The 16,471-nt window shown below is 33.4% G+C and overlaps 1 protein-coding gene across 1 annotated transcript in view; it reads right to left on the bottom strand.

The window, feature by feature from the left end:
- Positions 1-5,952: 5,952 nt before the first annotated feature.
- LOC139492853 (E3 ubiquitin-protein ligase rnf213-alpha-like) overlaps positions 5,953-16,471 on the bottom strand; it is a 100,484-nt gene continuing 89,965 nt past the window's right edge. Inside the window, exons 66-69 of the mRNA XM_071281004.1 lie at positions 15,326-15,509; positions 13,529-13,629; positions 12,790-12,847; positions 5,953-6,164 (exon numbers count right to left, since the gene is read on the bottom strand). Coding sequence (XP_071137105.1) covers positions 5,953-6,164; positions 12,790-12,847; positions 13,529-13,629; positions 15,326-15,509 — 555 coding nt within the window. The remainder of the gene's footprint in view (positions 6,165-12,789; positions 12,848-13,528; positions 13,630-15,325; positions 15,510-16,471) is intronic.

Here is a 16,471-nt window from a genome sequence, read left to right as displayed (position 1 = left end):
TCCCGGTCGTCAAAAGAAATTATGGTGCATTTTTTTTTAAATCGAGGTGAAAGGTCATGGATGCAATTTCAATTCATGGATACTTCCAGTTGTAAAATCGAGTCAAAACAAATGCAACCAGGTGCTCCGCAGGGCGCAGCTTTATACGACCGCAGAGGTCGAACTCTGAACAGTTGGGGCAAGTATGGACAAAACATTCAAGCGTGATACAGCTCTGAATTTGGATTGTGATCAAATTTTTGACATTACATGGTTTTTTTTTTACACAAAACAAATGTCAAGATTTTACAAATCAATTAAAGATTTCTTCTTCAAACTTTTTAAATCTAAAATTAAATAGTTGACACAGCATAGGTTTCTGACACAGAATGAATGTGGTCTAATGAACTTAAAAGTTTTTTTTTTGCCTTTGAGCAATTCACTATGCTGTTGAATATTAATCCTCTCAAAAAAATGTTTGAAGAAATTTTCTTTTTATTTATGAAATCTGAAATGAGAAAAATTTAAACCCCCCCCCCCCCTTTTTTTTCACATCCCCGTTTCCCTTTTTCCAAAACTGATATCAATTCAAATTTCTAATGGAGTTTGCAACAATAACTACTCTTTTAAATACATCATAAAATATTAAAATGTAAAAAAACTGCTTGTTATCACTGAATGGTAAAGATTATTTTAATTTATCAGTTGGTAGTAAAAAGTGAATATACATTGTATATTGTATATAACAAAGATTTAAGTTGATTCTGGACAAAGAAAGATAACTCCAATTAAAAAAAAATCTTGCTATTGCACAATATTTTGCAATTAGATATTTCTTGCTTACTATTCTGGACAAAGAAAGATAACTCTAATTAAAAAAAAATTTGCTATTTCACAATATTGTGCAATTAGATATTTCTTGCCATTGCGCAATACTGTGCAATTGAAAAGACTTGCTATTGCACAATACTTAATATAATAATTTTAGATCCTGATTTGGACCAACTTGAAAACTGGGCCCATAATAAAAAATCTAAGTACATTTTTGGATTCAGCATATCAAAGAACCCCAAGATTTCAATTTTTGTTAAAATCAGACTAAGTTTAATTTTGGACCCTTTGGACTTTAGTGTAGACCAATTTGAAAACAGGACCAAAAATGAAGAATCTACATACAAAGTTAGATTTGGTATATCAAAGAACCCCATTTATTCCATTTTTGATGAAATAAAACAAAGTTTAATTTTGGACCCCGATTTGGACCAACTTGAAAACTGGGCCAATAATCAAGAATCTAAGTACATTTTTAGATTCAGCATATCAAAGAACCTAACTGATTCATTTTTTGTCAAAATCAAACTTAGTTTAATTTTGGACCCTTTGGACCTTAATGTAGACCAATTTGAAAACGGGACCAAAAGTTAAGAATCTACATACACAGTCATGACAGTTAGATTCGGCATATCAAAGAACCCCAATTATTCAATTTTGATGAAATCAAACAAAGTTTAATTTTGGACCCTTTGGGCCCCTTATTCTGTTGGGACCAAAACTCCCAAAATCAATACCAACCTTCCTTTTATGGTCATAAACCTTGTGTTTAAATTTCATAGATTTCTATTTACTTAAACTAAAGTTATTGTGCGAAAACCAAGAATAATGCTTATTTGGGCCCTTTTTTGGCCCCTAATTCCTAAACTGTTGAAACCAAAACTCCCAAAATCAATCCCAACCGTTCTTTTGTGGTCATAAACCTTGTGTCAAAATTTCATAGATTTCTATTAACTTAAACTAAAGTTATAGTGCGAAAACCAAGAAAATGCTTATTTGGGCCCTTTTTGGCCCCTTATTCCTAAAATGTTGGGACCAAAACTCCCAAAATCAATACCAACCTTCCTTTTGTGGTCATAAACCTTGTGTTAAAATTTCATAGATTTCCATTCACTTTTACTAAAGTTAGAGTGCGAAAACTAAAAGTATTCGGACGACGACGACGACGACGACGACGACGACGACGACGCCAACGTGATAGCAATATACGACGAAAAATTTTTCAAATTTTGCGGTCGTATAAAAACGAAACAATTTTATAGGAATGCTGTATTACTGTTGGGAAAATATATTTCTATCATAATATTAATTAATATTGGTTGATTTTAACGGTAACGCATGTTAAATATAACGTTTTCTCTCGGAGTCTTTGAAAATCAACATTTAAGTCACACAAATGTATCTGTAGTCGCCCTTGCATTATCTAAATCATATAATACCTCCATATCATTTGATTGCACATATTTACAAACATATATATCTGCAAATTTGATATAAATAATCCGAAACAAAATATTTGAAGCAAGGGGAAAATATAACATATGACGTATTTTTAATTGTTTAGAAAAGTCCCATGATGAGCTGTTTATTAAAATTGAGGAAGCGAATGGTCTCCTGTTAGTTTGAAAGCCTGACAACCATAGAGCAGATTTTCTTTTATATATGTTGCAATATGTTGATATATAAAAAGAAGATGTGGTATGATTGCCAATGAGACAACTATCCACAAAAGACCAAAATGACACAGACATTAACAACTCATACATCACTAAATCAGATATGATAAGAGTACTAACAAACATAACTAAAATGAGTAAAGTGCTACTGGTATATTTATATCAACAAAATTTTACTTCAGTCGGCCGCCGTGTATCTTGAGATATATAATTAATCAAACAACACTTGACAAAGTAGTTTGTACTCTTTTTAAATATTACACTAGTGATGACGTTCGGCTACTTTGGCACTAAGTATTACGTTTTTTTTTTATCGTGTTTCACCGCTTCAAACGGAGGACAAGGCTATCCTAATATTGAACCTTTTATTTGGCTTTCTAATGTTAAAATCCCGTAGTCGAAACGTCGGACCAATGGGATGTTGGACCATTTAGGTGTCGGAATATTGCGATATCGGAATATTATAGCTTCATTTTAACTTGTAATCTCATCATTCTTATCGGTCAATATATCAATACAAAGACATCTTCCTTGGCATGGGCATATATCAGTACACGCTTTGCCCTTTTAAATATACATCTTCAGAGGTTTTGCTCAAAGCGGACACAAGATCTACTATATACAGATTGAATTAAAAATTTGGAATAGACATGAGGGATTTGTCAAAGAGACAACAAGCCACTAAAAAGCAGGCAACGGCCAAAAACCACCAATGGGTCGTCAACGCAGCAAGAAACTCCCAAACCCGGAGGCGTTCTTCAGCTGGCCCCTAAATAAAAATGTACTACTTTGAAATGATAATGGACGTCATACTAAGCTTCGAAATATACTCAAGAAGTTAAAATAAAAAATCATACAAAACTAAGAAAGGCACGATGCTCCTGACTTGGGACAGGCGCAAAATTGCGGCGGTGTTAAACATGTTTTTGGAAATCTCAACCCTCCCCTATACCTATACCAATGCGTGAACAGATCAAATCTGTACAAAGTTGGATGACATCATACTGGACCGATGTTGCCTTTTAGCCAACCAAAGTCATACGGAGATCTTTTATTGTTTCTGTAGTTGGGTCGACATTGTCTTGGATAAAATTTTAACCCCCAGAAGAAAAATAATGCCATGTAGAATGTATACCCCATTTTCATTGTTTCTAATCTCCTGATCAGTCAAACTTGTTAATAGTTATCAAAGGTGTGTCCATAAACACGGTGCATTGGTAGTGATAAACCTAAATGAAAAAGAGTAAAAAAAATATTTATAAATAATATACATTCTACTAAAGCCATACATCTAAGAACTTTGTCAATAGGAATATCGTACGCTTTGTTAACTGCCGCAGATGTGCCATCATCCAAAAGACAACACAGAAATGTTTTTAAAGCAGGTGGCATAATTTCAATTGAATAATCCAGTGAAATAGTTTTAGATAATGGATATTCATCTGATTGGATTACAACTTTACCCTATATCTGCTTCCGTAAAGTAGCTGCACTAAGTGCTTGCAACCAGTTTCGCAGTCACTGCTCAGATCTTTAAATTTTACAGACCGAATATCACAGTCATTTTAAACGAGTAATTTTCCGTCATTACGGCATAAGACAAAATTATAGAGCTACTGTATACAATATTGGATGTACCTTGGCCTTGTTGAAGCTGTATACATGTAACTATGAAGCTGATAATATGTTGTGTAGTTTTCTCGGCGGCGATCCTCGGGCAGAAATTAAGCCCGGTTAACTGATCAAGTAATTGAAGTTGTTAACCAGAATACTTCCTTGTGTACAGGCACGTCATCTTTAATTGTCGAAATGTTAGTAAAAGCTGTTTTATGTTTTAAAAGAACTAAATAGCTTTTTAATTTCTGATTTCAAATTTTGTAGCAAATATTTAGCGATGCAAGCTCGATGGTATAAAGGTTTAATAGTAAAATTATCATGAGTTATTTTGTAAATCAGATCATTGTAGGAGATATATGTAGTAACACTCAATACAGCTTGAGTTTGCTCCTCAGAGGATACGTTATGAAGTTGTGTAACTTGCTTATAGGCTTTATACATTTGCAAAATATACACACAGACAAATCAGAATGAGTTGTAGATCTACTGTCCTCGTTGATATATGAGAAGATCTACTGGTCGGTAGAATTGGTACATGTAGTACAAAGTCTTTGTACAGACAAAACAGAAGTTGATAGGTTGTGCTTACTTTTGAAATATTTATAGCAACTCTTATGATATTTTGTATTTTCAAATGGGATGTTTTCATTTTTTTCATATTCATCAACCAGTCTTCTGTAAACTTCATCTTTTCGTTTTCCCACTGCGGCAATACAACTGTATCTTCATTTAAGTTTTAACTACATAGTTTCTATGCAGTAAATATATGACAGACTATGCATCTGTGTCAATAAATGGATAGTTTTTTTGCTTTTTAGCAAAGGAAGGGTTTCATTGTGAACTGGACTGTGAAAATTTGACACGACTCGGAAGATTTTCTACAATTTTCCGATATGATTCCTTATTTAGAAAGAGGTGAATTCTACAGAACTCAAAAACTATGTTTTACTTTTATTTGATCTTTATTTTGGACGATTTTATATCTATTTAAGCTACACTGAAGTTAAAGATAGAAATAGAACCGTTTAAATATGATTTATCGTACTCTAATAGCACTATTAAGTACACGGAAATCGACTAATATATTCAGTAAAAAACGATAACGAAATAGATAAGGGATTCCGGAAATTATAGTGATTTTACCCAACATCATAAAATTACAGAAATTCGTGATTTTAAGAAATGTTGAGATAAAGTCTTGATCTTGAATGAAAAAACGATAACTGATGAGTAATTTGGTGTCATCTAAAACGGATAGATTGCAAAAACATTTAATAAAAATTTAATTGTAGATCCGAAAAGGTCGGGATTATGAAAATTTTCGTACAAAATGTCAAATATTTAGAAGGAATAAAAAAGCATGCGGACTTACAGTTGTAAATGTTGTTTTTCATTATTTTAAGAATCTAATTCACTTAATTATTCTGTCTAAAAGAAGAGATACGACTAATTTCTTTTGCTTGAAAAACATGTCGTAATTATATAATTTTCAACTAATTTCTGAAATAAACGTCAATTTTACAAAAACTGCACCGTACGATTTTGTGACGACCGGGCAAAAATCAAAGTTTAATCATTATTCTTTCATTTAAAAAAAAAATTAGCCGTGTGTTAGGTGGGTGCATTAAAGTCCTTAACTAGACGTCTTTTTCAAATATTACACTCGCCTATATTGTGAGGTTTTTTCTTAATGAGAATATTGCAATAATAAGAACTTGCATTATGGTATCTGATACATAAGCCTGTATGCAGGTTTTCCTGAAATCATAACAATCAATCTCGCTTTTTTGTTCAATCTTCAAAAATCACAATAATAAATGAAGGCAATATTTCTTTAAATTACAGAAAGTTAAGGTAGACAGGAACTAATACTTGCCTCATCCAAAAACTGTTGTAGGACTGGACAGTTTTGTTGAGACTTTGTAAATGTCTGCATTAAATGATCAACTGATATACGATCTCTGAACTGCCATACAGAAGGGTTTTCTGATAAATAATCACTTCCTAAAACTTCTGCTTTTTTATCAGTTTCATATAACAGTTGTAGCAAAGGATCAGATCCTATAAAATATAAAAACAAATATGTTAAAGATGTAGATCAAATTAAAACTGGATAAATTTAATAATAAAGTGTATTGAGCGTGACCATAGCACTATGTGTCCGCCTTAACTGGATATTCTAAACAATTCTGACATTTTGATTTGAGAAGAGAAATGCTTGATGTTTCAGTGCAAAAAGCTTGGGGGCTACAGCTGCTTCACACCTGTATTTGGCCAATTCGATACAATTTCTACACATTAGCCTTTGTATCTCATCCCCCCCAAGTTTTAAATTTTATATCTATATGAAAAGGGGGATAACTCAATTTTAATTTCAAAAGTGTCAAACAGCTGTTAGTCCCCAGTTTTTCCAAGTTGTAATTTGTTATGTAAATATGTATATATTTTGTGAGATTACACATGCTTAGTAGTAATACAATATTTCTTTTATCCTATTGTTTGTTAACATAGATAGATTCAAAGTATGATAGAAGTGCTGGTATAAATCCATGAAACAGCAAACCATAGAATCTTGGTTAAAATGGTACATATCTTAGAAGCAGCATCAGGTCAACTTGGCAATAGTATTTTAGTGCGACAGTAAAGGACTTATAAGTTGGTATAGTTTGCTCAGGTCACTTTGTAGTTTGGTATATAAGTCATGCAATATAGTAACAGGTTGGTAAAGGTCCAAGATTGGTTTTCTTATACATGTATCAAGTTCCATTATTGTGGTATATGCCATGAGACATTTACTAGGCTGTTTGTACTTGTAGATATCGTGAGAAATATTGGGTTCATTACATTAGGAAATAACAGGTCTATAAATGTAGTATTGATGCAAAAGAATCTAAAATAGCAATACTCATTTTGGATTTCAAGATGAAGTTAGACAAATAAACAGCTGCGCCATGAGCGCATGATACGTCCAACGTCTTGTGTGGAAGTTTTAAGCAATAATCATCAATAGTTTGTGAGAAAGTTTTTAGCAATAACCATTTATTGTTTTTAAGACATGGCGGGACATGTGTAACCCCCCCCCACCCTGTTTTAAAAAAAAACCAACTAAATATCACTAAAATAAAATTTTGAATCAAACCAAAAAGTATACAGATCTTTAGATTGATATAACAAAGAAGTGTGTACAGTTTCAAGCAATAATCATAAATTGTTTTAGAGATACGGCGCGACATGTAAAAAAAATAAATCCCCTTTTTAACAAAATACTCAATAACTCAAAACTAAAATTTTGAGTCATCACCAAAAAGTATAACAGATCTTTAAATTAATATAACAAGGAAGTGTGTAAAGTTTTAAGCAATAATCATAAATCGTTTTTGAGATACAGCGCGACATGTACAAAACGCCTCCCCCTTTTTTACAAAATACTCAAAAACTCAAAAATGAAATTTTGAATCATCACTAAAAAGTAAACAGATATTAAGATTAATATAACTAAGAAGTGTGTAAAGTTTTAAGCAATAATCAAGAATCGTTTTTGAGATACGGTGCGACATGTGAAAAAAAACACACCCCTCATGCCCCTGTTTTAGTTACAAAGTGCCGTAACTCAAAAAGTTTAAATCTTATTTTCACCAAAAAGTATACAGATCATTTGACCATTATAAGAAACATCTATATTAAGTTTCATGAAATTTGGATAAGTCGTTCTCAAGTTACGGTGCGACAGGTTTACGCCGGGCAAACAGATGGACAGACAGATGGACAAACAGACGGCACGACGGGCGTATAAAAATGAGGAATATTATAAAAAAAAAAAAAAGATTCAATACTGTATTTATACTTTCCCTTTTAAGAAATGAATTGAAATAATGCATTGAATTTTAGGATTTATGCATTCAAAATCTCTATAATTTGCGTGTCTCCTATGCCTTGCAAAAACAAGAAATGATAAATTTATTTGCAGAGCGCAGCTGGATACAACTGCAGATGTCCAACCCTGAAAAGTTGGGGCCAAAATGGACACAATATTAGCGTTTGATACAGGTCTAAATTTTGATTGTAATTAAATATTTGACACATAATAGGTTTCTGACATAGTCAAAGAATTTAAAATTGGTTATATGATTTGAATTTATAGTCAATTTTTTGCTTTTGTGCAATACACTATGCTGTTGCAAATTGCCCCTCCTGAAAAGAAATTACCCTGTTGTTTTTTTTTTTGCTTTTGTGCAATACGTACACTGTTGAATATTAACCCCCTAAAAAAACTATTTGAAGAAATATTCTTTTATACTTTTTTATTTCTGAAATCTGAACTAAGAAAAAAATGTCCCCCCCCAAAATTCTTATACCCCCTCAAAAAAAAAGTTTTTCACTTCCTCCTTTCCCTTATTCCAAAAGGAAATTCTTTCCCTCAAAATAATCTCAATCCAAATTTCGAATGGAGTTTGCAATCATAATTAACCATTCAAATACATTATAAAAGTATTAAAATATAAAATGACATACAGTCATGGCTAAAATTAATATCAATTAATGGTAACTTCTAAAAATAAGTTGACTGCTAATCATCTCAAGACAATACAACATTTTTTAATGCATAATTTACAAGTAGTGTAAGGGAGGTAATCAAACATATACAATATTGTCTTTAAATGGATTTTGATAACCTCCCTTACACACCCAAGAGAAAACGAAAACGGGATCCATCGGGATCCCAATGCAATCCCGGTGAAATAGTCGGGATAAGCCGGTATAAGCATCTGGAGGCGGGATCCCATTCGGGATAAATATCTGAAACTGGGATCCCATTCGGGATAACTGTCTGAAGCCGGGATTCCAGTCAAGATGAAACGGGATAAATATCGGACACTGGGATCCCAATCGGGGTAACTGTCTGAAGCTGGGATCCCAATCGGAACTGTTTAAAGCCGGGATCCCAATCGGGATGACTGTCTGAAGCTGGGATCCCAGTCTAGTTAAAACGAGAAATTGTATGAACCATATATTATGTTGTTGAAAATATGTAAGTGTTTCTGTGGTCGGGTTGTTGTCTCTTTGACACATTCCCCACTTCCATTTTCAATTTTATTTTTATATGTCTCTGATAACATCAAGTACAGGTTATTGGTGTTAATTAACAATGCGTATGACACCAAAGCTGTCAGTTGAAGCCAATCACATTTAAGTGTCACTTAATATTCAGTTTGACAGATATTAATAAGTCAGAAAAATGCCGAGATTTTCGCGATAAAAATGGCAGGGCGTCCGAGAAATGTCAACGAGTGTTTTGCCAGAAAAGCTTGAGCGTTTTTGTTGTTCCCCAAGTTCCCATAAGTGCGTTTCTATTAGTTGTCGTCCGGCATCAATGATAAGATAATGATCGACATCGTAAAACTTTGATTTCTCAACTTATGTAAACTGTAAAATATCATAACCACGTGCTTTGTTTTCAACTGTACTGCCGCGGGACAGTTCGACCCTACAAAATACTGACTACTGTCCTAAATAATGCGGCCACTATCTTATCCGCATGCACCATGTGCCGATTAATAAAGTATAATTTTCTTATATTTAGTAAAAACTGGCCAGTAATTAATACTTTTATGCGATACCCTTAATTTATTTATAATACCGTTACGGAGACAGATCAACTTGGCCGATATAATTTGGGGCGAGATTGTCACGTCGACGTTTGTGTACTGGTAAAAACGTCATCAAAATTTGTTTACGCTGAATTATGGACAGGACGAAGATGAAGATGTTTTCAGATAAGTGCATTAATAATTTAATTTAACATGTGTATATGTGCATATAAAGATTATAAAAATAATTTATTGAGGAACTATGATTTGTATGGTTTTTATCTGAGCAAATCAACATCAGAAAGTCTGAAAGCATAAACTGAAAATATATTTATTTTTAACATATACAATGAATAAACTTGTTAACTTGTCACATAACAGGCATAAATAGTAGGTATGTCAAAATTTAATTTAGTTGTGTGTATGTTTATTTGGTGAAAATAATAAGTCGCTATAGTTATTTATCGTCAGGGGATAAAAAAGGGGGAAGGTAATTAATTTGCCAAAAAATTAAAATAACCTTCCAAGACTTCATAATTATTTGGACTAGCTTCCAATCTACTGTATTCTATAAACATTAAACATGCAATAATATTTCTATTGAATTTGTTGCTTCAAAACGTATTGAACAAATGATTCTTTGTGGATTTTTTTGATACTTTTAGGGGATATACTGATCTTTTTTAATGGAGCTTCCAACGAAACAGATTGCATGCAGATATTCCAGTTACCATAATTTACTCAGCAATTCTAGTTGGAAGTACAGAGACAGCAAATTGATTAACAGAAAGGAAAACATGACATGTATCCTTTTGCATAAATAACCCAGGATTCCCAGTGGCAGTGCAATTTAAATTGGTGCATGTATATCCTGCTGGTATTTATTTTTGGGATCCCGCTTTTTTTTTCCGGGAATCCCAGTATATTTCCACTGGGATTTACATCGGGATCCCGCTTCTTTTACGGGAATCCCGAAATTTATCCCAATACATTTACATCGGGATCCCGCTTATTTAGCGGGAATCCCAAAATTTTATCCCAGTGGGATCCCAATCAAAATCCCACAATATCCCAGTGGGATCCCACCTAATTCCACCGTGATAAAATTTCGGGAATCCCGGACTTTTGGCGGGATTCCCGAAATTTTATCCCGGTGGAATTAGGTGGGATCCCACTTGGAATCCCATCAAAATTCCAGCCGGGATTCCAGTGGAATTCCAGATTTATTTTCTCTTGGGCAGCTTTTAAATTGTCTTAATTGTCCTTTAAGCAGAAAACCCCATGTTTCCCCCCTTTTTTTGCCTCTTATTCCTAAAGGGTTTGAGCCATAACCAACCAAAGTCAATCCTAATCATCCCTTTATAGTATGGAATCTTGTGGTATAATGTCAGAGAGATTCATACACTAAAACACAAAATATTGTCTGGAAACTACAAAAATGCTTATTTGGGTCCCTTTTTTTGCCCCTAATTTCTTAACTGTTCGGACCATAACCCTAAAAACAAATCCCAATCTTTCTTTTGTAATTACTGTAAAAGTAGAAATTTTCGTGGGGGATTTAATTTCGTTTATTTTGTGGATAAGAATTATCCAAGAGATTTGAACCCCAATGAAAATTTAACTGTAGATTTACATTATTTTATGATCTGATAAAATCTTATTGACATTATATAATTGAAGAACATAAATGCATACAATGAAATAAATAGGTTAATTGATTTTACATCCCAGCTCCTTTGTTCTAACTGGGGTGATCTGAGCCGGATCACCCCTACCAGATCACCCCAGTTTAAGTTTCTTTGTTATGCATGCTTTCCTTTGTTCTGTAACATTTTGGCGGGAATGACAAATCCAGTATAAAACTTATAATTAATTATACGGAGAAGACTATCTATCAAAATCCACGTAGAAAAAATCCAGTGTATATGCTGGGGTTCGAACTCAAGACCTTTAGCATATCAAGCCACGACACATACCACTACACCAGGACGACTGGATACGAACTATCAGAAATTTAACATACTTAATTTAAGTCTTAAAGGAAGCAAGATATTTTTATAACTGGGGCGAGTTGGCAGACCTTTACTCAGTGGGGTTTAAACCCTTTTCGTTAAATAAATGAGTTGTAAGACTGATTGTTCAATTTGATTTTACACTTTTTTAAAGTTGGGCGAGTCGGTTACAAGAGTGGGGCGATTTTTTCATAAAGTGGCGATATAGTGTGGGCCGATTGGCCAGTGGGGCGAGTTGACATTATTTGATATCTACTCATCGTGTTTGGGGGTCATAAAGGGTATACATCATATAGTAATATATAAAGTATATTATAATGGTTGTGTGGCGTTCTAAACTAGATTTTATGAATTGTAAATGGTTTTTCGTCTATTCTTAATCAGCTGGGATGTAAAATAGTTATCCCATTCGGACTTGGTGTGTCAGTGTAAGATCACCCTCTGGCCTCCGGCCATCGGGATGATCTTACACTGACACACCGCGTCCTTATGGGATAACTATTAAAGACATCGATATTCAAAGGTTTTCTTTAGGTCAGATGATAATCCTAATCCTTTGTTTGTACAGTAATGAATAATGAACAAGAACTGTCAATCAATGTCATTTAACAGTCTAATGCAGCTATAATGCCCTCAAGTCGTAATACATTTATTGCAAAATCATTGTCCTTGTATAAAACATCAAAGGTGTGTAAAAGCCAATTAGCGTGTGCATGTTACAACACTTGATTTATAGTGCTCACTGTTACTATGAAATGCAATTATTGATTTTTCCCAAAGCGAAAGTTCTGATCAGTTTTATTGAGTATTGTAAATTATCAAGTGACATTTACATAATTGTTTTCTAAACTTAAAAAACACGAAAATAAATCCCCACGAACTTACTTTTGGATACAAAACCACGAAATTTCAACCCCACGAAAAATTAATGTTTATACAGTATAAACCTTGTGTTAAAATTGTATTGATTTCTATTTAGGGGCGACGCTGATGATGACGACGTGATACAAATATATGACCAAAAGTTTTTAATTTTTGTGGTTGTATAAAAAGTATTCAACCTTAAATCTGACAGAAAAAACTTACCTATTCTTTTATCATTGACGATTTTGTTATTAACAGTGTTCAATATCTCTTCACTTTTCTGAAAAAATATCAAAGCACAGCTAAGTCAAGCATTTGATCACTAATGACAATCTGTTATAAGTATTTGGTAAACAGGAAGAAGATAATTTTCATTTGTAAAGCTAGATTGATGTAACTTAATTTCAAAGTCATTCTGTTTTATGTGCACATGGTAAAAAGCATTGTGTATAAGTAACATAACATTTGGTAAAGACAAACTGAAGTTTGAGAATAAATGAAAAATTCAGCAATTTTCCCATTTGTAGAGGGGCATAACTCTAAAAGAGTTAGAGTGACGCATCTTTAATTCAAATTTGATCTGTGTTTTGTGGTAATAAGCATTGTGTACAAGTTTCATAACATTTGGTAAAGGTAAAATAAAGTTAGAGAAAGGAAACCAACTTGGGACGTACATACATACAGTGAGTATGTGCAGATGGACATGGATAAAACTTAATGCCCTCTCTGCTACAGGGGCATACAAACCTTTATATGTATTCTATAGAGCTGAAAATAACACGCTCACAACACAAATATGAATATTTTAAGAATTTTAGTTACTGAAACCTGCATTCCTTATATCTGTAAATGCAAAGTGTAATTTACAATAAAACATACTGGGATGCTATTTATTAGTTTATTGTTGTTAAGTAATTGACTGTAAATAGAGGGTTGATAAAACTTAAAATAAAACTCCAACCTCAAGAACAGGTGCAATGTATCTTTTATTAAAGTTGTCTTCCCATGTTTCTCTTGATCTTTTATCCTTCAGTAAACAAATGTCATCTTCTGCTCTCTCACCTACAATAATATTTCAAAGTTTTCTAGATTTATTTGAAAAACGATATACTTTTAGTCAGTCCTTTGACTTTTGGTCCCATGTGAAAATAATAAGATATGGCATGATTGCCAATGAGACAATGTTCTACTAGACCAAATGCTTGAAGTAAGCATGAATAAGAAGTCACTGTAGCAATCTATTAAAAGCCCAGACAAGATAAATAAAACACATCAGAAAACTACCAGCCTGATTTATGTAAAAAACAATAAACAAACAAAACAAGAGGCTGTCACAACGACAGCAAACCGGATTTATTAACATTTATTTGTGTCCTGGCAATATCACAAGAACCATTACTGATGAATGGTGAAAGTGAAAATCGTCAATATCAAATTTGACCTCCATTTTGTCATCAGTATCAACATCTTAAAATTTGAAAAGCTTAGATTGAATGGTTCATGAGTAAATGCAACAACGTGAATGGAAACGCCATTTCACAATCTTTCAGGAACCATAACTCCTGAACGGTAAAAGTCAAAATCGTCATTATTGAACTTGACCTCTAATTTGCCATCAGTAACAACATATAAAAATTTCAAAAGCTTTGGTTGAATGGTTCATGAGAAAATGCACGGACACGACTGGAAACACCATTTTTCAATCTTTCAAGAACCATAACTCCTGAATGGTAAAAGTCAAAATCGTCATTATTTAACTTGACCTCTATTTTGTCATCAGTAACAACATATTAAAATTTGGGAAGCTTTGGTAAAACAGTTCATGCGTAAATGCACGGACACGACTGGAAACACCATTTTTCAATCTTTCAAGAACCATAACTCCTGAACGGTAAAAGTCAAAATCGTCATTATTGAACTTGACCTCCATTTTGTCATCAGTAACAACATATTAAAATTTGGGAAGCTTAGGTAGAACAGTTCATGCGTAACTGCACGGACACGACTGGAAACTCCATTTTTCAATCTTTCAAGAACCATAACTCCTGAACGGTACAAGTCAAAATCGCCATTATTGAACTTGACCTCCATTTTGTCATCAGTAACAATATATTAAAATTTGGGAAGCTTAGGTAGAACAGTTCATGGGTAAATGCACGCACACGACTGGAAACTCCATTTTTCAATCTTTCAAGAACCATAACTCCTGAACGGTAAAAGTCAAAATCGCCATTATTGAACTTGACCTTCATTTAGTTGTCAGTAACAACATATTAAAATTTCAAAAGCTTTGGTTGAACGGTTCATGAGTTAATGCACGGACAACATTTGATTCCCGCCCGCCCGCCCGACCGACCGACCGCCCGACCGCCCGCCCGACCGCCCGCCCGACCGCCCGCCCGCCGTACATCCCCAAATCAATAACCGACATTTTTGTCACAAAAATCCGGTTAAAAATTGATAATTAACAGCGACAAACAACCACTGAAATAGAGACTCATAATTTGGGACTGACATACAGAATATCAAACAAATTTGATGGTCCCAACCCTCTCTGAATTGCTGTGAGTAATTGTTTTACCCATAACTTTTTGTTCATGACTGTTTGCCTTGTGACTATCTTTCCTACATTCTAAACATAGTGGCAAACATTAAGTGGCAAATTCAGTCCAGTTATCCACGTTAGGGAGCAGGCTGAAAATTCTACTATCCTTCTTCAAGTATACAACTTAGCTATTCTTATAATGTAGAACCTTACCAATTCTAGCTTGTGTGTGACTGTTCATAATTTCTGCTAATAAAAAATGTGACAGAACCAAAACATTCTCTACACTCCTCCCAAGAATTGTAGATATTGATCTCAGATCTTTCTGTATATGACTCAGTAGATATGAATGTACATCATCTTCCTCTATATCTGGCTTGATGGATCTGCAGATGGCCTGTAAAAATAATTTATATCAATATTTACTTGCCCAATGGGTGATTCTTTAATGTAAAAACATTTTATGTTTTTCCAATCAATTTCAAAACGTTGAAAAAATATATACAAACATAAACAGGTGCACCAAGAGTACATGCTACATCCTTATAGTGAATATTGAAATTATTGCAAGATTAAAATGTAATATTAAGACAGCATTGAATCAGAAACAAATACAATTGGCCCTGTACTAGGCTGTAGATAAATTGTACACCAGAATACCTGTAGGTAATTAAATATTGAAAAAATGTGACTTTTACAACTGGATGGACAAACCAGAACCATACTAGGGGTAGTGCTAGAAATTTCTAAAAGTGTCTTTTTATTTATCTGACTGTGAAAGTCCCAAAAATTAGAAAAAACATATTGGATTAAAAAAAAAATTGAATGGTGTAATATATTCATCAATTCCAACAATCATCACTAAAATAACAAAGTTTTGAGAATAAAATTCAATCAAGGCATACTGAAGTCATTGTGTGTTTATGTAAAAAATTGCCATGCACCTCACTTAAGGGTGCAATCAACAGTTTTTTTCTATGAAGTCATATTTTGAGAGACAATGTATAAGTGGACTGATTAATAAAGATACTTGTTTAAAACTAGATATCACTGGAATCAGAATGTTCTCTAGTTTATAATGGAATAAAAAAAATAGTGTACTTTTAATAGTATAAAAAAGTTCTATCCAGAGAAACTGGGAAAAACATTGCCTAATTTAAGCTTAAAAAACCTGAAATTAGGTCATGTGCACACCCCTGAAAACATGATACCTGCACATTTTTCATAATCAAAATTCAGGGTACGTTCGCCTGCTCAGAAAAGAGCTAATAAGTTTTCAATTTTCACTGCCAAAAAAACAGACTGTTTACACTGTTGTCTCCCCTCAAAACATGTAAATTTAATCTAATTTTTTAAATT

Source organism: Mytilus edulis, chromosome 10 (assembly GCF_963676685.1).
Source record: "Mytilus edulis chromosome 10, xbMytEdul2.2, whole genome shotgun sequence".
NCBI lineage: Eukaryota > Metazoa > Mollusca > Bivalvia > Mytilida > Mytilidae > Mytilus > Mytilus edulis.
The sequence above is the reverse complement of the archived record's forward strand: the minus strand, read 5'-3'. Positions and strand labels throughout refer to the sequence as shown.